A 17,468-nucleotide genomic window follows, 5' to 3' on the forward strand; every position below is an offset into this window, starting at 1 on the left:
CTGAACAACCAATAAAGCAAGAGTATGATCTGAACATGATGTAAATACTGAATACTGAGCTAACTGAATGCAATGACCAAACGATAACATGCTGAGACTGAATACTGACTATACTGAAATGTGGTCAATGTTATGGAGTCTGACTGAACTGTGAGAGCTACTAATAATTGATAATGAAACCACATGAGCTAAATGTGGAGTCCGATGTATACGCCCCATCAGGAGGACCAATAAACCCGGCCAAAGGTGTAGAGGCATGCTAGGGTGATCACTAAAATGATGCCCACAGAGGAAACTTGCAACCTACGTGGCCCGTAGTTCTGGAACTATATAGGTGACTGACCCTAGTCCAACTCGGTATTATGCTACTCCCAATAGATTACATGATTAACACATTATGACTGAATTACTAAAATATACTGGATAGCTCAAAGCTGACATGCAAACTGAGAATACACATTTATATACTGATAATGACACATTCAAACTGAGGCATATATATCTGAAATATTGAAATATCTTACCTAGCATGTGTAATTCAAGAACTAAAGAACCACCAAGCTAGGGTTCTGAAATTCATGCAAGAGACGAAGTAATAACATGATCATCTGATTTGGAACATATAAATAACTAATTCATTATAATCTGCTGAAGTTCTAGAAACCCTAGGTCTAGTTAATAATAGGGAATCAAGAATCTGACTGAAATATAGGGACCTAATGGGCGAAAGGCACTAGTGAAATCCCACATACCTGGTGATGAATTTCACTGAGAAATCTTTCGATTTCAGGCTGAAACTGATGGAATCTTGTTGCGTTCTTGAACTAGGGTTCTTGACCTCTTTTCTCCTCTTACGCTCTAATTTTTCTAAGTTTGATTAATGATTTGACTTAGGTAAGTTCTAGTTATGTTTCTAGGCTTAAACTAACTAAAACCTCATAATTTAGGGTCTAAACAACGTAGTTTAAGGGTCAAACGAATAATGAAAAGACCAGAAGACCCTCGACTTAACTGCTGTCGGATTGACTGATGGATGGGACGGGTGGATCGTCGATCGACTGACGATCTGTGCTAGTCATCATCGATCAGTACTGGAGGCTGAAATTTGGGGGTCTGACATACGACCCTAGACCACGGACTGTGGTCTGATCTACGGTACATAGGTCTTCGCGTGGGTCTACCTTTAGCCAAATTTTTTGGCTGAGTTCGGGGGGAGGTTTCAGGTGTTAACCACGGACCACCAGCACGGGCCATGGGTCACTCTACGATCCGTGGGTGGCGACCGTGAGTCGCACCTGCAACTTCTGGAAATCTGTTTTGAGGTCCGTTTTCGGATACAGAGTGTTACATAAATAGTAACTATTCCTCTACCCTCTATCATGAACTATTTACAAGATTATTATTCATCGGTCTACTCATAAAGGAAAACTCATAATTAACAACTTACTGAGTGCATGCCCGCAACAACAAACTTTGCCTCATCACTATATCTATTTTATAGATTACTATACCTCTGCATGCTTTTCTCTGGGAACTTTATTTCTACTGCTTATAACATTGTAACTCATACTAACTTTTTTGGGTGAACTACCCAAGCTCTAAAACACACTTCCTCATAAGGATCTCAGCTGAAACAAGATTTAGAGAAAAGAGTCTGGAATACATCTCTCTCTTAGCTCGAATGCACGATTCATATGAATAAGAGTGCATTATTTCGAATTTCAACACTTAAGCTCACTTGTGGGCTTCTCTTATGCCCTTCTGCAGTCTCAATAATTTCTCATGACCTTTGCTGAGAGTAACTCATCGATAATGATTTGGGATTCGCTTTTCAACTACCATGAGTATGGGTATAGTCAAATGGATCTGAGAAACACATGAGTTTGAATAAGTTCCTTATGACAGAGTTCTATTGCACGATTTAGAGTATGAAAAAAGGGAAACTTTTCATAAATTTATGTAGTCCCTCATTTATAGAAGTGAGACCCTCACAACCACAAATAAGATCCTCCTGACATGGCTCCATAGACACCCTAGGACACTTGAACTCTGTGCTCTAATACCAAGCTTTTCACGATCGAAGCTTACACCCTGGACGTGGCCGACACTTGAGAACCATTACTAGTCCCCAAACGAACCCTCATCCTAGCTGACTACAAGCGAAAGACTAACTCGAGCATACATAAGCATCAAATTGAAAGAAACGTTTAAAAATAGTTTACTGAATCTCAAAATTGAATTGAATATGCCGAGTATGAAACATAAGTTTTAAATAAAATATCTAAAATTGAAAGACTCTCCAAAATTGTCTATCTATGAAGCATCTACTGTATATAGACGAGTGTTGGGACAAGACCAATGACTACTTAAAACAACTAGAAAATAAATGTGAAGTCCCCCGAAATGCTAGGAGGCTCACCCAAACTATCTGACGTGAAAAATGATCTCAACGAAATGCATGTTGATGATGCTAAGAACATGTATCTGCGCCGTTAAATAAAAGATGTTGGTCGAATGACATCAGTACATTGAATGTACGAGTATGTAATATATAGCTGAATAACAAATAACGGAACTGGTAAGACTGTAATAAATAAAACATAAACTCAACTGAATGTAAAATATTTAAGGAATGAAATCATTTAAAACTTTACAAAAACACTTACTCATCTCTGAACCTCAACATAATAAGTGATATAATAAAAATACACTTTTTAACTCTATTTGGGAGATTTTCTAACTGACAACCATCACTATGAGCTACGTGATGATACAACGTCTCGCCCACGCTGCCAGAATTGTCCTATACCTTGGCAACATGGGCGAATTTATGTATTAAAATTTGGTCATCGGAACCCGTGGTCATCTGACTAAACTCGATATATTACTTGTATAATTATTAAAGAATATATTAAATAAAAACTTATGGAATCCGTTCTCAAAATTGTTGAATGGTTTAGCGGTTTGACAGGCAGATTTCAACACCAAGGTCCCGAGTTCAATCCCAACCAACCACAATATGCTTCAAATTTTTTTATTAACTAAATACATGTTTTTTTTTTAAAAAAAAAGTGAAATTCTGAAAGTTCTAAAGTCAAAAGACTTCAAAAGTTTCCTTCCCACCCACTTTTCAAGTTCTAATAATTTTTTTTCTCTCTTCAAATTTCCCTTTTATTTTCCACACAAAGAAGCTTCAAGTCTCCAACTTCAAGTCATGAATCTAGAAAAATTATCATTGTCAAAGTTTAAGGTAATTTTTTTTAGTTTATGATTTCTCTTTTTAATAAACAAACTAACAAAATCAATTTTTTTTAAAATATATCACTTTAATTTTAGGGTTTCCATAGAAAAAATATTGCCATTACTTATAATAGGAAATCATCAAGAGTTAATGAATTGATTATCTCAAACTTACAAATTTTGTGGATGTAACTTTTAAGGAATGTATTTTATATTATATTATCAATTTTGAAGGGTGTGATTCCCTTTTATTTAATTTAAAAGGGATGTGATTCTCTTATTTTTTTTAATGTGAAAGGGGTGTGATTCCTCTTCTTTATTATGAATACGTGATTCCGAATGCAAAAGAGGTATAAGTCCTCTTTTTATTATGAATGTGTGATTTTATTATTGTTATATGTGAAAGTGTGTGATTCCTCTATTTTAGTTAGATTTGCAAGGATTGTGATTCCTCTATTTTATTTGAACTTGCAAGGGTGTGATTCCCTTTTTTTTTATATTGTGAAAGGTATGTGATTCTCTTATTTTATTTTAAATTTTCTAGTTAAATTTGTGACTAAGTTGAATAGTTATTTGAATTTGTAGGAACATTTATCCTTGAATATCTAAATGGATAAATTTTTGATTAAGCAACCATGTTCTAGTAGTGGTCCATCTGTTAGTTCACATGTAGCTCCGGAAGCTCAAAGAGAGACAATTACACCTTCTTCTTCAAATGTTGACTATATTCTTGAGGTTGGATATCTCAAACGGGATCCCGGAGAAAGAAACTCCATCTTGAATATGATTCCAACATTCGAGATGTTGTGAGGAGACATTATATTTTGATGGGGCCTTATCAACCAAAACATCGTGTATATCCTAAAACAACATTTGGGACTAGGAATCACCAATTTAATCCTAAGTGGTTTAATGCTCCAAATTTTGTTTGGTTGGAATATAGCATAAATGATGATGCTATATTTTGTTTGTGTTGTTATCTCTTCAAGAATGAATTTGAAAGTCGTGGCATTGCGGGAAAATTATTCACACAAGATGGTTTTAAAAATTGGAACCATGGTCCAGAAAGAATTTGATTGCATGTTGGTGAAGTAAATAGTATTCATAACAAATTTTTGAATATGATGCTTGATTTTGCGAATCAAAGTCAATCAATTCAATCTTCTCTTCACAAGAAAAGTGAACAAACAAAAAGTGATTATCGAATTTTTTTAAATGCCTTAATCTATGTGGTAAGGTTTATCCTAAGAAACAGATTACCATTCCGTGGTCATGATGAGAGTGAAGATTCCGATTACAAAGGTCTTTTTCTTGAACTTTTGAAATTTCATGGGGTTAATCGTCCAGATTTGGAAAAGGTGATATTACAACATGCTCCAAAAAATGATATGATGATTTGTACAACAATTGAAAAAGAGATTGTGGATGCTTGTACTAACGAAACAATTAAAACTATCATCAAAGACTTGGATGGTGATGATTTTGGAATACTAGTTGATCAGTCAAAGGACATTTCACATAAAGAGAAAATGACACTAGTTTTACGATATGTTAACAAAAATGGAGAGTTGATAGAAAGATATTTGGGTAGTGTTCATGTGAATGATACATCCGCAAGATCATTGCAAAAAGTAATTTACTCTTTACTTTTGGATCACTCGATATGCCTACAAGACTCCATGGACAAGGTTATGATAGAGCTAGTAATATGCAAGAATAAAAAAAATGGCCTAAAGTCTTTTATTTTGCGAGATGCTCCGTCTACATATTATATTCATAGTTTTACTCACCAATTGCAATTGACACTTGTGAATTTTTCTAAAAAAACATCCGGATATAAAAAGTTTCTTTTATGTTGTCACTAATCTTTTGAATACTATTGGAACATCTTTTAAATGCAGAGACTTACTTCGATAACACCCAATTGAAAAGTTGGAAGACTTGCTTAAATCTGGAGAAATTCTTACCAAGAAAGGATTAAATCAAGAATGTGGCCTCCAGTGACTAGGGTGATACTTGTTGGGGATCCCATTTCAAGACCTTGGAAAATTTAATGATTATATTTTCTTCAATTGCTAATGTGCTTAAAGATATGAATGAAGATTCTCCACATGATCTTGATAAACATGCATCAGGTAACCTTTTAGATAAAATTCAAGAATTTGAATTTATCTTTGTGTTGCATTTGATGTTCAAGATGTTGCTTCTAAATGAATTGAACAAAGCTTTACAAAAGAAAGATCAAGATATCGTTAATGCTATGGGATTGCTTAATCTTTCAAAGAGAAGATTACAAACAATGAGAGAGAGTTGTTTGGAGTCTTTGATGGATGAGGTTTATTCATTTTGTGGTAAACATGATATTTTGATTCTCGAAATGACTGAAGACTATCCAAGACTGAAGCGTAAGAAGCCCGAAGTTTCATATTTACATCACTTTCGTGTGGAAGTGTTTTATGCAGTTATTGATTTGCAACTTCAGGAGCTCAATAATCGTTTTGATGTTGTGACTAGTGACTTACTCCTTGGTATGGCTAGTTTGAATCCGATTGATTCATTTGTTAATTTTAGTAAGAGAAGAATAATGAAGTTGGCCGAATATTACAAAAGTGAGTTTGGTGATAATTAACTACGAGATATCAGTTAATAGCTCGATAATTTCATTGTCTATGCTCGAGAGTGTGATAGCAAGTTTCTCAACTTGAAGAGGATTAAGGATCTTGCCATGATGATGGCACAAACAAAATTGATCAAAATTGGTCTCTAGTTTATTTGTTTGTAAAGTTGACTTTGATTTTCCCTGTTGCTACTGCAAGTATGTAAAGAACATTCTTCTCAATGAAGCTAATAAAAAATGATCTACACTGGTGAAGAATTTTTGAATTGTTGTTTAGTTTGTAAAATAAAATGGAAGATATTTGAAAATGTAAGTAATGATGCTATTATAGATCGTTTTCAATATATGAAGTCTCGTCGAGTACAATGGTAACCTGATTATATTTTTTGTGGTAATATAATTTTTTATGTTTCACTCGCTTACTTATTGTAATTATAGATTTTTTGATCTTATCTTTAAAGCAATGGTGAATACGTTTTTTGAAATCCTGGATTCACCTCTACTTTTCGGAGTATAGAACACCTCAACTAAGTGGATCCACTAAGCTATGCTTGAAAGCAATAAGAAGTCATCTAAAAGTATGATCATTTACCCATGTTGGCATACATGATTTATGAGAATTTTGAGTTGTCTGAACTCATCCCTATATCAGTTCTCAATACTACTCCCAATAATATATATACTCATGCTCAAATATCGAAAACATACTCTTTCTCTTGTTACGACCCAGGGGTACACTATCAAAAAGAACCCTTCATAACTAGCCTCAAGTCATACTTGTGCAATGTATGAATAGCATCTCATACTATCCACACTAAGTACCCCTTTAGGCTATAATGAATGCTCACTAGTTGGGAACTAGTCCCTCTTTTCTATTTGTCATTAGTCATTTAAGGTACTTCTCTATTTAGTACAAGGCAAGTAACAACACATGAATGAATTCTATTTCTCAATTCAAGGCAACCAAGGAATAGCACCCTAATAGGCTAGATCATGCTATCATCTTGCTAACATAACTATATCATGCTAAACTAACTACCTTGGAGGGCACACTAACATGCAAGTCCAAGCTATTCTAGGAAGGGTACAAGTGTTCTATCCTAGCTACCATTAAATAGTCTTAGTCCAACTAAGTCATGCTACCCCTACAAGCACACTATGATGCTAATGCAAGCTACCCTTAGGAGAGTATGATTCTCAATCCTAAGATACCCTTAAGAGAGTATGTCCTCTATTCTAAGCTACCATGACTAACCCTAACTCAAGCTACCCTTGAAATACATCTTACAATACAAAGTCAAGCTACCCTTAGGAGAGTATGGATCCTCAATCCTAGGCTACCCTTAGGATAGTGTAAGTCCTCAATCCTAAAGCTACCATGAAATGGTCTTGGCAAAACCAAGTCATGCTATCATGAAGGCATCCTAATAATGCTAGCTCAAGCTACCCTTAGGAGAGTATAAATCCTCAATCCTAGGCTACCATGACTACTCCTAACTCATGCTACCCTTGACATGCATCCTACAATCTAAGTCAAGCTACCCTTAGGAGAGTGTAAATCCTCAATCCTAAGCTATCCTATCTTGGTCTTGTCTTACCAAGTCAAGCTACACATGAAGGGACCATATATCACAACTTCAAGTTATTCTAGTCTAACATGCTTTGATTCATTTTAGGTTATTAAGCCAACCTAGAATCATTCTATGTGAGAGAACCTTGGATCTCCTAGCATATTTATGCGTAAGTGTGTAACAGAGAAACAATACACAACAAGATCATATAACATTGGCTTTACCCCCAAAGCCCTAACATTGATGACTACAAGCACTATTTTGAAGCTTTACTTCATACTATTTACTTCATACTATCATCTTTATACCTAGGTTTCAAGGTATTCTAATCACATTCCTCATTGGTAGGTGATTCTAGTCATAATTGATCATAAAGGTTCAATTTCATCTTTATAAGTCATGATCCATCATATGAATTATAATCTAATTCAATTCACTTTTATGTGTTCCTAACCTTGAATAAATACTACACGTGACATTGATTTTAGAAGATCAATTAGAATTCCTCAATTCCACCTCTCATGGCATAAACTCACATAATATCACATTCATCAATTAGGCTAGGGATATAAATCACATAAATTCATAATAATATCATCATTCAATTCTTATACAATCATCATTAGGTATTATCCACTAGATTAGAATCGTACTTAATTTCTACCCACAATGTAGGAATAAACCCTACCTAGAGTTGGGTTTTGACTTCACAATTGAGGGAAAACCTAGGGCGCTCTATGGGTGGAAGAGCCCATAGATGATTAAGCTAACATACCGCAATTCAAAGCCCTAACCAAGCTTGAAACAATGGAGGAAAATCCACCCCTCTTCCTGCTCTTCTTCTTCTTCTTCTTCACTTCTAGAGAAAGAATTATTTGGAGAGAATTTGGGTTCTTTGAAGAATGAGTTAAATTATTTAGTTTAGGGGTCTATTAGGTATATATAGGTGGTTTAATAACTAACTAACCGACCTCCCTTAACCCCTAACTAATTACTAATTAATTCCCAAACTCCTAACTTAAAAACTAAATTTAAAAATCTGCCCGTACTACACCCATCCACGGACCGTGGATGGGTCTACTGCCCATACTACACACTCGTGGGTGTGGTACTGTGGCTAGACAAAGCAGGCCAACTCAGGCCTTGACCCATGACCCCAACCCACGAGGTGTGGGTCCACCTACGGCCAGTAGATGGCAGGCGTAGGTGCTGCCAACTTTGATAGCTTTTGGGCTGTTTTAAGGGTGGTCCTTGGGGGGTCGTACCTTGACGCCCTAACCCTAAAACTCTCATTCTAGGTACGAGAATCATTTTTGTGAGTTTTAATCCTCATACCACACTCTAAAAGTCTTACGAAAAGCTCTAGAACTCTCTAGTTCAACTTACTAATTTCCGGGGCGTAATATATCTTGTTTGAGATAATTGCTCAAACTGTTCTCTTAAAAGAGGTAACTACTCTGAAATATCTTTGAACTCATTAATTCATTTAGAAATCAAAATTTCTTCTTCTCAATGTAAAAACTTATAGCTTTGGGAATACTTAGTTCCCTTATATTCTTACGTAAGTCTTATTTGAAAACTCTTTCTCAAAACTATATCAAAAATCATATTGTGATCTAATCATTGTTGACTCGGTATGTCATACTACATAAACATTGATGGCATATCTAGTTACCAAACTGCTTAAACATTGATGACATACTCGACTGTCATACTAATCATGTTTTAAAACTCTTTTTCAAAACTCATCTTTGCTTTCTCAGAAAATCAGTTTAGGAGAAGAATGTTTGCTTTAAAAGATTCTCAAAAATTATAACTCAAAATAGGGTTCATGGTGAATTATAGACATGAACAAATTAACTCAAGAATCTCAATAACAATATAGAAAACTCAATACTGGGAACTCAATAACTCATAACTCAACGATACTACTCAACTCAAGAATACTTAATCAATAGGGTTCATGCTGAAATATAGACATGAACGAGTCTACTCAAGAATCTCAATGCATAACATATAGCTACTCAATAATTAGGAATAGAATTTCAAAAAGAATCAGGAACTCAAGAAATCAAAATCAACTCATCTCAAGAATACTCAAATCCAGGGATAGAATCCTAGATTACTCTTTTACTGATTTGAAAGTAGATGTAGGGCGTGAGGACGAACTAGTCCAACACTATGATAACCTTACATACCTGTAAGAACAATGTTCTTGATTAGAAGCCTTGAAACCTATCTTGAAGGAGAAAAATCAAGAAAACCTTTCTTAAGTTTCTTGAAATATCTATGGCCAAGAATTATAATTTTCATTAGTGATTAATAATTTTATGGAGTAATTTGAGTTGGAAAGAATGGAATTCTTGGAGAAGGACTTACCTTGAAGAAGAATCTTGGAAAAGATTGAAAGAATCTTGAATGAAAGTCTTCTACTTTGATTGTTCCTTAGGGTTTTCCCTTACGGTTTGAGAGAGAAGAGAATGAGGGATTAAAAGATGAATTCTGATTGTTTTGGGCATTTAATTAGTCAATAGATTCATTTAGGGTTTTCTTAGAGGTAGAAAGTCACAAAGGACCATTTTTAATGTTTTCCTGTCGGCTAATTCGTCACTGCATTGTATCAGGATACTAAAATGGTCATAACTTTCTACTCGGAACTCAGATTGACGCAAAACTTATGATGTTAGAGAGAAGATTCAAATACTTTTAATTTGATATTTTATGGGCCACATAACTCTTTATATTCTAAGATGTATGATCGTTTGAAGTTGACCCAAGTAGAATCTTACATCAAAACTTAATCGGTATGGAAGCTTTCAACTCAACTTTATGCTAGGGGGTTTTAGTGACCTTAATTCATATCCAAATCCATTATGAGTAATTTAAGAATCACCCAATACGACCTTACATGTAAATAAAGAATAGTTCGGGGCTTAACTTGTAAATTTATTGGGGTGTTACAGTAATGATGTGATTTTGTGATGAGTTTTATTATGTCTGTTTAATTTTGTGGTGGATCTTTACAATTTTTGTGGGAATGATGGTGATAATGTTATTCCGATGGTGGATTTTATCATAGGTGGTGAAATTTGTGGCAGCTATTGAAATGACCCAAAAAGTTCTTAAAAATGTGCTTCGGAAGTTACCGGAAACTTGTTTAGCCATATCAAAAAAAATCCGTTTCATTTTTTGAAAATCCGACTTCCTATTCTTGTTTAGGTGGTCAAATTGAGTGGGAAATGGGTCTAACCCAAATTTTAGAGCAACCGTATCAAAATCCGAAATTTCCAAGTGAAGCCTTTTTCTAGGGTCTACTTTGGAGTGTCATATCTCCTAGCACACAAATAATTGGGTGGCCCATAACATATCCATGGAAAGCCCTTTGAGTTATCTACCTAACGCACTTCGTTTCACCTCATTCCGAGTTCGGAAAAAAAAGTTATGCCCATTTTCGTAAAATCTGTCCGGCAGGAAATGTAATTTCCAGTGAGTGTTTTTACTGTTCACCCGCCTCATTTTTTTTTCTAAGTGTTGGACCATTTTTCCAAAGGGCATATGTTATTTCCTATATACCATTAGTTCAATTCCCATCTCTAAAACATTTCCCAAAACACCGCTCCCATACTTAGACACATTTTCTCTCTAGTTCTCTCAAGAACCCTAATCCAAAAACCTTCCTCAAGATTGAAGAGACTCTTGCTCCAAGTTCCAAGCTTCCATTGAAGACACTCTCAAGACCTTCATAAGAACTCAAGGTATGTGGTGTTGAACTCATGGGTCCTTCCACCCATAGTGCCTAGACTCTATTCTACTCACTAATTCATGGTTTAAGTTAAGATTCATAAATTAGTCTTGTTCTTTGTAATAATTTCCTGCACATTGAATTTTAAACATGAAAAGTGATTGTTTTGAGCATGTTGTGACTCTATAACTTGAATCTAAATTTAGAATGGATGTCGAGATTTTCATGTGGTATTGTGGGTGTTAAAAGGTGTTGTTGTAGGTTGTTCACTGGTTTGGCTGCATAATTACTACCCTATTTTCCATGCTCTTTGATTCCATTACATGCCTTCAAGGTGTTTGACAAAATGTCCAACTATGGAGAATTGATGAATCGATGCTTTAAAGCTTGAGTTATGAGATGTATGGCAATCCAGAGATGTGTTGATGACAAACTAAGCTTGTGTATATGTTCATTCCATACGTGAGATTGCATTAGAGCCTAATGGGAATTTCCTATATAAAGTGTTGCATGACCATGCTCGGTCCGGAGAAAAAGAACCAGACAACCATGTGAGAGGTTTATATCTCACCACCTAGGATGCTTGGGGTGTGACCAACATCAACCATGTGAGGGGTTTATACCTTGCCACCAGGGTGTCCGGGTGTGAACGGCATCCCCCATCCTAAGTTGGGGTTATAGATTGGTTGGATCATGCATACACATATGATATCTACTATTAGTATAGATTTACTTAAACATGTTTTGACTTCACTTTGATCATGCATCCTCATATTGTTATTCATAATGCCTATGAAACTATTTCTTGTATTTCGATTGTGTCCTTGTCTATTGTTGTGTTGCACCCCGCATACTTAGTACATTCCAAGTACTAACGCATATTTTGCCTACATGATGTCACCATGTAGGGACCGGAGCTACTCTTGATCCTTCTCTCCATTCACGTGGCTAGTACGGTGCTTATCCGAGTTTGTTGGTGAGTCCTCAATGATTCGAGGGCTATGTTATGTTTCCTACTCCTATGTTTTGAGACTTTAGCTTGCAATTGTATTTTGACTATGAGGGGAGCCGGTAGTATGTCATGGCCCCCGTCCTATCTATGTATGTAGAGGTGTGCGTTGGACAAGTATTTTGTAAATGAGCTTGACTCTTGTTCTATGATGTCATTTTGAAATGGTTTGCCCTTAGTCCCTATTTCCCGTTAATTAATGTTGATTGTACTTCTGCGACCGATGAAGTGTGATGACAAGTTTGAGAGGCTTGTTTGGGGTTCCTTCGGGTTCCTCATTCGCCATGTCACATCTAGGCCCTAGGCTTGGGTCGTGACAGCTATTTTGATTTTATATGGTGAAATATATAGATTTGGTACTAATAGAGTGGCAATGGTAGTGGTTCCATGGTTGTGTTCACTGAATAAGAAGCAATTGAATGAAATAGAGATTCTTTTTAAAAAAATTTGACATGGCATCTGATGTGCCATTGAGATGCAATAAATGTGGCACGAATGTGATGCATCTCTCATTGTGTGAGTGGTGTTATACATCTCGGGGGGGGGGGGGAATAATTTCACTTTTCACTTTTGAGTAGTACAGATGTATAATATATCATCATGGTAGTTTAAGTGTGTAACTGACTTTTCGGGACAAGTTTATGGGTGAATTATGTCTTTTCCCAATATTATTTTGTAGGTATTAGATGTCAAAATAGCCAAAGAAGAAAAAAATAGAGAAATTATCATAAAACTGGAATCCACGACCTTCGATTGAGATATGACCGTGGATCCAATCGTGAAAATATTCAAATAAGATGCAAAAAGAATGCTCTGCAAATGATCAAGTTATGGACCGTATGTCACATTTACAGTTCATACATTTGAAGAGGAGCAAGTTGACGAAAGACCTATGACAAAAATCACAAACCGAGGATTAATCCACAATGGAGGATCACAAACTCTAAGGCTAAACCTACAACAGAGTATAATGTACAACATATGGATGGGATCGTTGATGGTGTCTAGGGGTATTCATGGTTTGGTTTGGATCGGTTATTGGTTAAAATCAAAACCAAACCAACTTAAATTAGTTTTTAAATTTCTAAAACCAAACCAAACCAAATCAAAAAATTAACCGTACCTTTGGTTCGGTTTGGTTAGATTGTTTTGGTTTTTTTCGGTTCTAAAGTAATAAGTTTGTTGAGGACATACACATCTCGATAGAGAAAAACACTTAGTACCTGAATAATTCACAAATAAGCTATTACACGAACAAAGTGATTCATCCAATGTACCAAGTTTCAGAAACTAAAAAAACTCATTGTCAATAGCATAAGTTGGTTGAATATTCTGGAGATCTCAACATCTTATCAATAGACTTTTCAATAAAATTACATCTTAAAATATTGAGAAATTACTTCTCAAAAAAAAAAACTAATATTTCATAGTCAAAATAATCAATTACCATCTTCGTTAACTTGAGCTTTAAATTATTCAATGTTGTGTTAGAAAATTTTATAAAGATCAAGAAAGTGTGATCTTTAAAATAATGAATATTGAGGGATTTAGACTTAAGGTTTTAATAGTTGGGATAAAATTTAAGTGTTGGGCTTCAGAAAATAGTAAAATGAAAGACTTATGTTAATTAAAATTTATCAAAATACTTATATTTTATTTATAAGTAATTGTAAAATTTATATATATAACTTCTCGGTTCGGTTTGGTTATTTTTGTGGTTAATTTTTAGTAAAACCAAAACCAAACCAAATAATATTGGTTTTTCAAAATTTAAAATCAAACCTAACCAAATCAAACCAAATATCGGTTTTTTTAATCGATTTGGTTCGGATTGCGGTTCGATTTGGTTTTATAACCATAACCATGAACAATTCTAATGGTGTACATGGATAATTTAATTTAAACGATTTCGAATTTGTGGGCCATTATAAATATTTTTAATGGATTTTTGTAACAAGGAGTCATCAAAATTGAGTATTTTTTAAATTGCAATATACCTAACAATTAATTAGTTCATAAATACTACATTTTATGATCTATAAAGTTCAAGCTCAATTAATTCATAAACACTAATTAAGTTCAAAATTAAGTTTATATTCCTAATTAACTTTTCAAGTTATTATAAATTAATTAAGTTCAATAAATTTCTAATTAAGTTCAAATTGATTAAGGTCAATAAGATTTTAAATACTTCAAAGTTCTATTTAAGTTCAAATTGAAACAAAGTTCAAAATTAAGTTCTAATTGATTAAGGTCAACAAGATTTCAAGTTCATATTCCTAATTAAGTTCAAGTTATAATTAATTATAGGTTCTAATTAAGTTGTAATTCAAGTTCATATCTAACTTCTCTAACTTCAAAATCGCTTCATCAATTCCCAACTCAATAATATTTACACAATTCACTTATACTCGAAAGTCAAAACACTTGATCAATTACTAATTCAAAAAATCTCATGGTCAATATATTCATGACATTCAAACATCCATCTTAAACTAAAAACACTTCAATTACTAACTTCTAACTTCAAATTAGCACTTCAATATCAACTCAAGATATACCCTACTTCAAACTAGTCCTAAAATCACAAATTCAAACAAGTCCTGAAATACCTTAATTCAAACTAGTCTTATAATCCCAAATTCAAACTAGTCCTAAAATCCAAAATTCAAACTAGTCCCAAAATTCCAAATTCAAACTCGCTAGGCCTAAAATACCCTAATTCAAACTAATCCTAAAATTTCAAATTCAAACAAGTCCTAAAATTTCAAATCAAACTAGTCCCAAAATACCTAATTCAAATTAGTCCTAAAATCTCAAATTCAAACTAATCCCTAAAATCAAAAATCCCAAAGTCAAACACTAACTAATAATCAATGATTCAAACTAACAATCAATTGAGAGTCTATTCGAAGTCCTTTTTAGTTTTTGTTGTTTGTCCTTTTCTTTAACAGGTTTCATGATGTTTGTATGATGCTTTTGATTCTTAGATGGTGTTTGGATTGACTTAAAAGTTGGTCAAACTTATTTTTAAGTCAGTTTTTGACTTCTGAAAGTATTTGACAAATATAAAAATAAGTCAAAAATGACTTAAAATAAGTTAGTGAGATGACCAAGAAAGCAACCAACACATTTTATCCCAAAAAGGAAATACTTGAATTGAAATATGAAGTGAAGAGTCTATTGATCGAGAGATCAACTTGCTCTGCTGCTACTGCTGAAGTAGAGCAAAAGAAACTTCTAATTAAGTATTGTGAGGAGGGTGACCAATTGAATGCAGAGGTTAATTTTCGTTTCATCAAGTATTCATTTATGAAATGCTCTAGTAAATTAATTACTAACTTTATGTGGTTATTTCTTTTGCAGCATGATAACTGGTTAAGTTTTCTCAAAATTTTGAAGACAATAGCTTGAGAAAACTAGTACTGGCTTTGGAATTTTTTATGAGATTACATTTAACATGCTTATTGCTTTAGTAGCAAAAGAAAAAATCTTGGTATTATTAAAAATAAATTATAGCTTTCTCTTTGGAATTCTGATTGTACTGCAATGCTCTTAATGAAATATATTATAGTATTCTCATGATTTAGTTTCAATTAATATATATGAATTCAATTTTTTTTTAAAAAACATTGTAATAGAAAAATACAAATGAAAAGAATCATTGAAAGGGACTAATGTTTGATAACGTTGTTTCGCTATAGATTTATTATATTTCTGAAAAGAATCATTGAAAGGGACTGTTGTATTTGACAAAACATCAACAACTATTATTTCTAAACTCATAATTTGCAAGAAATTAATAATAAAAACAACGGAGAAGGGCCTAAAATGCCCCTTAAGTATTTGAATTGATACACAATTACCCTTCATCCACATTTCGGCCTTAAAATAACCCTGTCGTCCACCTTTTAGCTCAAAAATACCCTTGATGTTAATCCTTTGGCTCATATTTGCCCTTAATTTTATAGCTTCCTTAAAGTAAAATTATTAAATATTTATTTATTAAGTTGCTTAATGTGATTGGTCCAAATATAAACACTTCTCAAATAAATAATAAAAATCATATTTTTAAAAATTATTTTTTTATAAAACCACATATGATTCATATTTTGACCAAGTACAGTTGAAAATAATATTGAAAAAATAATTAATTTCATGATATCTTTCTATTGACCTATTTTTAATCAACCCCCAACTTATTATAACAGAACCCAAGTCATAAATGAGGATTCAACTAAAATTCATACTCACCCCAACTGATTATCCATCTAAAAAGAATTATTATTTTTATTAATATAAAATTTTCTATCAATTATCCAAATGTCTTGTTCATTTTCTCTTTTATTCTCTTTTTTAAATTCTTATTCTTAATTAGGGTATCCGGAACTTAAACTTGAATTGAACTCACATGTTTATATATTCTTTTAACTAGGTAAATTGTCCACGCTTCGTGCAGGGTTAAGTACCCCAATTAGGTTACATGTTATTAATTTTGTCATGCAATTGCTTATGTTTTTAAAAATTTAAAAGCACAGGTTTTCTAACATGGATGCACACTATGTCAATTTGATTTAATACTTTTTGAGAAGAGAGAGATATTTTATAACTTCGACTTTATTCTAACATGCAACATAAGTCTGTTTAAAATTATGTCTATAGAGTTATCCAACTATGAGTTTGTGTTAGCGTTGTCTCTATGTGGAGACGTAAGAGAATTGTCATTCCATTTTTATCCCATGCCTTTAGCCATCTGCACACAATCTATTTCATTATCATTATAAAAGTTTACTCATTAGAGTTAATATTCGTCAAAATTCCTTGCCTTTAATTTTAATAAGTCCCTTCAGTAAGCCAAAGGAATACGATCATATTACATTTTTTTACTACCCCTCCGGCATGAGCTCCCACATATTTGTTACCTTAGTGACTCGAACTCACAACCTTAAAGGTTAGAAGGGAGGGGTACTTATCACATTACATTCATCTGGAATTCTAATAATAAAGATAATCAACAAATATTGTCTTAATAGATGGATCCGATACTAAGTTCACACAATCTAGCACAAGAATAGGCAACTAAATAATTATTTAAATAGTTAATTTATTATTTTCTCAGTTACGTCAACTTGTAAGCTAGCCCATTCGTTTTGAAAGAGTGGAAATCATTTTACTACTAAGTTTTCATAGTAATGACAATTGTGTTATTGAATGCATCCTTAAACTTTATCATACTACATTGCTAGATTTGGGGCAACCAAGATTAATTTTTTTGCCCAAAAAACTCAT

General features: G+C 33.6%; 1 protein-coding gene across 1 annotated transcript; it reads left to right on the forward strand.

Annotated features, from left to right (window-relative positions):
• Nucleotides 1-5,332: 5,332 nt before the first annotated feature.
• On the forward strand, nt 5,333-5,869 carry LOC125856245 (uncharacterized). The gene has a single exon (XM_049535781.1). It carries the CDS (start codon nt 5,333-5,335, stop codon nt 5,867-5,869), a length of 537 nt encoding a protein of 178 aa, XP_049391738.1.
• The last annotated feature ends 11,599 nt before the right edge of the window (nt 5,870-17,468 follow it).

Source organism: Solanum stenotomum, chromosome 1, assembly GCF_019186545.1.
Source record: "Solanum stenotomum isolate F172 chromosome 1, ASM1918654v1, whole genome shotgun sequence".
Taxonomy (NCBI): domain Eukaryota; kingdom Viridiplantae; phylum Streptophyta; class Magnoliopsida; order Solanales; family Solanaceae; genus Solanum; species Solanum stenotomum.